The sequence below is a fragment of the Protomyctophum bolini genome, assembly GCF_963924005.1.
Source record: "Protomyctophum bolini genome assembly, chromosome: 18".
NCBI lineage: Eukaryota > Metazoa > Chordata > Actinopteri > Myctophiformes > Myctophidae > Protomyctophum > Protomyctophum bolini.
Genome location: NC_137879.1, coordinates 659916 through 667500, shown reverse-complemented (window position 1 = coordinate 667500; position 7585 = coordinate 659916). Strand labels below are relative to the sequence as shown.

Sequence of the window (7585 nt, the reverse complement as noted above, 5' to 3'; positions counted from 1 at the left end):
AACCTTATTCTGATCAGTGTTTTAGGTCTATTCTGTATACGCCACTTGTGCAGATCCAAATAAAATAATTCAAATGTGTGTGAGTGTGTAAGTTACAGAGAGAGAGAGAGAGAGAGAGAGAGAATGATGAGACATGACATGTTTGGGTCAAAGTCTGGTTTCAAGTCTGACAGACCCTGACGCACGCACGCACACACACACACACACACACACACACAGACACAGACACAGACACACACACACACACACACACACACACACACACACACACACACACACACACACAGACACACACACACACACACACACACACAGACACACACACACACACACACACACACACACACACACAGTGTACCTCTGTCCTTAACGAGCGTCTCCATCTCGGCGGTGAGGGCGTGGCTCCATCGGGTGACGTCGACGTGCAGCGAGTAGTCGCAGCACGCCCTCCTGTCCGCCGTGTCCTTCCACCGGTCGTACGCCGTGAGGAGGCTGGTCCCCGGCTCCGGGACCACATGCTCCACTGGAGAGATAGAGACGGGTTCTTTATTTAACCCATTCTGAACGGGAACCCATTTGGGTGTTTAGCATCATGTTATGCTTTAGCTATTTAAAAATAGCAGATCTACAAGCTCATAGCGCGCCACCGAGTGGCGCGATACGAGCTTGTAGGTCTGCTATTTTTGAAAAATCGAAGAACGACTGACATTTTTTAGAATCTGATCTCAGGTCAGAATGGGTTAATCAATCAGACCAGTGTGTGTCCCAGTGGAAACCTCGTATGAATCTGATCTCAGGTCAGAATGGGTTAAGGCGCCCCGCCCACATGGACTTACAGGACACACCATATCATCGCTTCAATATTGCATTGTGTACAAGAAACAGCTTTGTTTGGTTGTTATTCATTTTTTTACACAAACAAAACATTCTGCCTTATTTCCCACGCTTTGCATAAAAAGTCTGCCAAAGCAAAAGTACCTTTCCTAAAACAAAATTCCAGTTTTTCATCGTCCTCCAACCAGAAAAAGTCAGCACAGATGGTTGTCATTTTACAAAATAATACATGTCTTAATTCTTCATATAATGGGCAGTAAAACAAAAGATGAATTTCATTTTCAATTTATTTTAAATCACACACTAGACAGACTCTGTCCTCCTCAGGAGTACCAATGAATCTACCCGTTTCTAAAGCTAATGGTAAGGTCCCAGAATGCAGCTGTGCACAAAAAAGATCTCTGACTTTTGGATATATTTTGTGTAACATAAGGATCAGGGCCATAATTATTTTTAATAAGACGATATGTTCTTAGTTTTGGTTTGTACCATAATTCAACAGCTGGAAATATAATATATATACGCTGTGAGGAGGCTGGGATTACATGCTCCACTGTTGAAACTTTAACCCATTCTGACATGAGATCAGATTCATATGAGGTTTCCACTGGACACACACTGGTCTGATTAACCCATTCTGACCTGAGATCAGATTCTAAAAAGCAGAATACTGTCGTTCTTCGATTTTTCAGAAATAGCAGAGCTACAAGCTCGTAGCGCGCCACCGAGTGGCGCGCTACGAGCTTGTAGATCTGCTATTTTTCAATAGCTAAAGCATAACGTTCAGAATGGGTTAAAGGGGAGTTTCACACAAGCTGTTTTCTTACCATATACGGAGACACACGTATAAAAAAAAAACATGCCGAGCCTTCCATAAGGAATTAGGGGATTTACCGTCCCATGTGGGTCAAGCGCTAGAACTCCTGTTAAATTAAATCGCGCTAAAATTGGTTTTAGTTTTTAGTTTACATCTGATTTAGATGACGTGACAGGTTAGTCCATGACGTGCTGTTGCTGCTGACCTCTTCCTGGTCTACGCGTTAGGCCCCTCCTACGCTACGACAGACAGACAGACAGACAGACAGACAGACAGACAGACAGACAGACAGACAGACAGACAGACAGACAGACGTACTAATCGTAGTGGTTCCCCCGGCCAGGGCAGCTCGTGTGGTTTGGTAGAAGTCGTCAACGGGAGTCATTCCGTGCTGAGGAGCTAGCATGCTAACGTTAGCATCCACTCCTCCAGGAAGTAGGAGGTTCCCGTAAGCCTCCACCGTCTGCACCCCCGCAGGAACCAGCAGCTGCTCCCCCACCTGCCTAATTAGCATAAATTAACTGTCATAAATCAACTGCCTAATTAGCATGAATTAACTGTCATAAATTAACTGCCTAATTAGCATAAATTAACTGTCAATGTGTTTCATGTCAAGGACCCCCAGAATGGAACTTCCCATCTGAGAATATGTTGTTCCAGGGACCCCCCATCTGAACATATGTTGTTCCAGGGACCCCCCATCTGAGAATATGTTGTTCCAGGGACCCCCCATCTGAACATATGTTGTTCCAGGGACCCCCCATCTGAAAATATGTTGTTCCAGGGACCCCCCATCTGAACATATGTTGTTCCAGGGACCCCCCATCTGAACATATGTTGTTCCAGGGACCCCCCATCTGAGAATATGTTGTTCCAGGGACCCCCCATCTGAACATATGTTGTTCCAGGGACCCCCCATCTGAGAATATGTTGTTCCAGGGACCCCCCATCTGAACATATGTTGTTCCAGGGACCCCCATCTGAACATATGTTGTTCCAGGGACCCCCATCTGAACATATGTTGTTCCAGGGACCCCCATCTGAACATATGTTGTTCCAGGGACCCCCATCTGAACATATGTTGTTCCAGGGACCCCCATCTGAACATATGTTGTTCCAGGGACCCCCATCTGAACATATGTTGTTCCAGGGACCCCCCATCTGAACATATGTTGTTCCAGGGACCCCCATCTGAACATATGTTGTTCCAGGGACCCCCATCTGAACATATGTTGTTCCAGGGACCCCCCATCTGAGAATATGTTGTTCCAGGGACCCCCCATCTGAAAATATATTGTCCCCCCCCCTCCCAGAAGCAAAGATTTGAGTTAAAACCTTTCGCTCTGAAAGAATATATATATTCAAAGATTTGCGACACATTTTCAAGCACTTGGTGCCGCACTGAGCTTGTAGATCTGCTATTTTTCCATAGTTAAATTACCGGTATAACATAATGCGTGTGTAACGCATAGTCTGAAACAGACTAATAATAACAAAAACAAACAATAACAATAACAATAACAATAGTTACCTGATGATTCCATCTTCTATGTAAACGTCTGCATAGAAAGACTGGTCATCATTCACCACTTTACCCCCTCGAACCAGCAGACAGGCACCCTGACAGACAGACAGACAGACAGGTCAGAGAGACAGACAGACAGACAGACAGACAGACAGACAGACAGCCAATATAAGGCTAAAATATGGGTCACACTCACACACCTCTCTGTGTCTCTCTCTCACTCACACACACACACACACACACACACACACACACACACACACACACACACACACACACACACACACACACACACACACACACACACACCTCTCTGTGTCTCTCTCTCACACACACACACACACACACACACACACACACACACACACACACACACACCTCTCTGTGTCTCTCTCTCACTCACACACACACACACACTGACACACACACACACACACACACACACACACACACACACTGACACACACACACACTGACACACACTCACACACACACACACACACACACACACACACACACACACACACACACACACACACACACACACACACGTCTCTCTCTCTCTCTCTCTCTCTCTCTTACCGTGGGTCTGGTGCAGTTCTTCTTGTTTGGGAACGACATGATTCATCAAACAATCAATGAATGAATCAATGAATGAATGAATGAATGAACGAACGTGCTTATAATATGTAGCCTACACACAGTGAACACGGCTAGTGCGCTGTTTGTGGGCGTGTGTGCGTGCGCGCGCAGCTCTTTGTTTGGACCGTGTGTGTGTGTGTGTGTCAACACAAACACCATGAACACCCTGCGCACATCCCCTCCTCCTCTTCAGAATAAAAGCTCAGTTGACAGCTAACGTTTTTTTATTATGAAAATGAAATGTAAAACCGATATAGGATCGATTGTTTCATTAATTCATGTGATCTTTTTATATTCTTCAATTAATCAACAGTATACTATAATTGTCCTTTGACGACGGAGAGGCCACAGTGCATATTACTAAATAGCCGATCTACAATCTCAAAGCGAGTTTTGAGCTTGTAGATCAGCATTTTTTTGCAATTTCATTTTAAATCCAATTGGAATCCTGAAAAGTAACATTGTATTTAATTTCAAATGCATTCAGTTATAGTTATGTTGACTTTATGAACTAAATACAAATTAAGTGTAGGCCTACATAACAAAGACAATAGCATGCAGTATATTAAGCTACTAATATAGACTGAAGTAATTACAAGCAGGTCATGTTTGCATGTTTGGAATCGTATATCAGCTGAAATCAATAATATCTCAGTATTCTGCTATTAACCTGCCTAATTAACCCAGATTCGGCACAAACAAGGGACTCCTATGCCACCAAAATGTGGAACGCCCTACCAACAGTCATTAAGACATGCAAATCCCTATAGACTCCTTCAAAACCGCCCTCAAGTGGCCCCTACGGACGGACCCTCAAAGGGCCCCTACGGACCAAAGGGCCCCTACGGACACTCAAAGGGCCCCTACGGACCAAAGGGCCCCTACGGACCCTCAAAGGGCCCCTACGGACCCTCAAAGGGCCCCTACGGAACAAAGGGCCCCTACGGACCAAAGGGCCCCTACGGACCCTCAAAGGGCCCCTACGGACGGACCCTCAAAGGGCCCCTACGGACCCTCAAAGGGCCCCTACGGACGGACGGCTGCAATTCCAAACTGGCCCCCGTAAAATCTGACCCAGACTGATATGATGGACAGCTGGGACAGCCAATCAGGATGAACCCAGGCTGTATTTGATGGACAGCTGGGACAGCGAATCAGGATGGAGTGTGACGCATGCCTAACTCAATGAATCAATGAATCAATGAATCAATGAGATGTATTTTGGTCACCTCTCTCTTGCCGTAGCAGTTGAGCCGGTGGTTTCCCGAGCCGTGGGACGGTGTGGCGCGGTAGTGTCCCGGGGCCTGGGGGTGCGTCTGACTGACGGACGAGAAGTCGCTGCCGGCCTCGCTGACGGAGTCGCTGCTGTCGCCGCGGCGATATCGCTGCCTCCGCTGCGTCCCGGGGCTGGGGGGGTCATGCCTCCGCTGGGCCCCGGGGCTGGGGGGGTCATGCCTCCGCTGCATCCTGGGGCTGGGGCTGGGGCTGCGTTAAAACGACCGGATTAAGGTTGGTGAGGGGTGCGTTAAAACGACCGGATTAAGGTTGGTGAGGGGTGCGTTAAAACGACCGGATTAAGGTTGGTGAGGGGTGAGTTAAAATGACCGGATTAAGTTTGGTGCAGGGCTGCGTTAAAACGACCAGATTAAGGTTGGTGAGGGGTGCGTTAAAACGACCGGATTAAGGTTGGTGAGGGGTGCGTTAAAACGACCGGATTAAGGTTGGTGAGGGGTGCGTTAAAACGACCGGATTAAGGTTGGTGAGGGCTGCGTTAAAACGACCGGATTAAGGTTGGTGAGGGCTGCGTTAAAACGACCGGATTAAGGTTGGTGCAGGGCTGCGTTAAAACGACCGGGTTAAGGTTGGTGAGGGGTGAGTTAAAACGACCGGATTAAGGTTTGGTGCAGGGCTGCGTTAAAACGACCGGGTTAAGGTTGGTGAGGGCTGCGTTAAAACGACCGGATTAAGGTTGGTGAGGGGTGCGTTAAAACGACCGGATTAAGGTTGGTGAGGGGTGAGTTAAAACGACCGGATTAAGGTTGGTGAGGGCTGCGTTAAAATGACCAGATTAAGGTTGGTGACTGGTGAGGGGTGTGTTAAAACGACCGGATTAAGGTTGGTGAGGGGTGCGTTAAAACGACCAGATTAAGGTTGGTGAGGGGTGAGTTAAAACGACCAGATTAAGGTTGGTGAGGGGTGCGTTAAAACGACCGGGTTAAGGTTGGTGAGGGGTGAGTTAAAACGACCAGATTAAGGTTGGTGAGGGCTGCGTTAAAACGACCGGATTAAGGTTGGTGAGGGCTGCGTTAAAACGACCGGATTAAGGTTGGTGAGGGCTGCGTTAAAACGACCGGATTAAGGTTGGTGAGGGGTGCGTTAAAACGACCGGATTTAGGTTGGTGAGGGGTGCGTTAAAACGACCAGATTAAGGTTGGTGAGGGGTGCGTTAAAACGACCGGATTAAGGTTGGTGAGGGGTGGGTTAAAACGACTGGATTAAGGTTGGTGAGGGGTGAGTTAAAACGACCGGATTAAGGTTGGTGAGGGGTGCGTTAAAACGACCGGATTAAGGTTGGTGAGGGGTGGGTTAAAACGACTGGATTAAGGTTGGTGAGGGGTCCGTTAAAACGACCGGATTAAGGTTGGTGAGGGGTGCGTTAAAACGACCGGATTAAGGTTGGTGAGGGGTGCGTTAAAACGACCGGATTAAGGTTGGTGAGGGGTGGGTTAAAACGACTGGATTAAGATTGGTGAGGGGTGAGTTAAAACGACCGGATTAAGGTTGGTGAGGGGTGCGTTAAAACGACCGGATTAAGGTTGGTGAGGGGTGCGTTAAAACGACCGGATTAAGGTTGGTGAGGGGTGGGTTAAAACGACTGGATTAAGGTTGGTGAGGGGTCCGTTAAAACGACCGGATTAAGGTTGGTGAGGGATGCGTTAAGGGTTGGGAGAGGGTTACGGTTAGGTTTAGGTGTGCTCTCCCGTGGGAGGTTGGGGTTATGGGGAGGGTTTGAGATAAAAGGACTCATGACTGGTCTAACCAATGACTAGTCTAGTATTGACTGGTCTAACCAGTGACTAGTCGACACTATACGTACCATAACTACCTGAACTAGTAACTAAGTACTGCACCTGAAGTTTAGCGTCTTGTTCTCGTAGGCTCCCTCGACACTGCTGAACATCCCTCCGTATTTCACTCTGGGTTTAGGAGACTCTGTCCCCATACGACTGAACAATGAGCTGGACTCATCACACTCTGACATGATGGATGGATGGATGGATAGATAGATAGATAGATAGATAGATAGATAGATAGATAGATAGATAGATAGATAGATAGATAGATAGATAGATAGATAGATAGATAGATAGATAGATAGATAGATCTCAGGCGGAGGTGAAGAACAGAATGAGAGCGAGAACCGAGAGCGACAGAGAAGAGAAGAAAAGAGGAGGATGGAAAATGAGGACAAGTCAATGATGGATGGATGGATAAAGGGATGGATGAAGGGATGGATGGACGGACGGAGGAGAGGGATGGATGTAGGCTAATAGCCCGGAGCACACACACACACACACACACACACACACACACACACACACACACACACACAGTGGAAGAAGGTTATTATGTTTTGTATGTTTTGTAAAACACCAAAATGTCACGCGCACGCGCTCTTTGGGGGCCCTGCAAATACTACCGGCCCATGGGATCCCTCGTTGGGGTTAATCCGTCCCTGCGTCAGAGTCAGGCCCGGCGCCACAGGG

General features: G+C 47.4%; 1 protein-coding gene across 1 annotated transcript in view; it reads right to left on the bottom strand.

Moving 5' to 3' along the window:
- LOC308332914 (dihydropyrimidinase-related protein 2-like) overlaps positions 1 to 7326 on the bottom strand; it is a 21145-nt gene extending 13819 nt beyond the window's left edge. The window contains exons 1-5 of the mRNA XM_080789055.1: positions 6950 to 7326; positions 5048 to 5303; positions 3183 to 3271; positions 1970 to 2154; positions 359 to 523 (exon numbers count right to left, since the gene is read on the bottom strand). Of these exons, the coding sequence (XP_080645181.1) occupies positions 359 to 523; positions 1970 to 2154; positions 3183 to 3271; positions 5048 to 5303; positions 6950 to 7080 (826 nt within the window). The 5' untranslated portion in view covers positions 7081 to 7326. The remainder of the gene's footprint in view (positions 1 to 358; positions 524 to 1969; positions 2155 to 3182; positions 3272 to 5047; positions 5304 to 6949) is intronic.
- Positions 7327 to 7585: the final 259 nt, after the last annotated feature.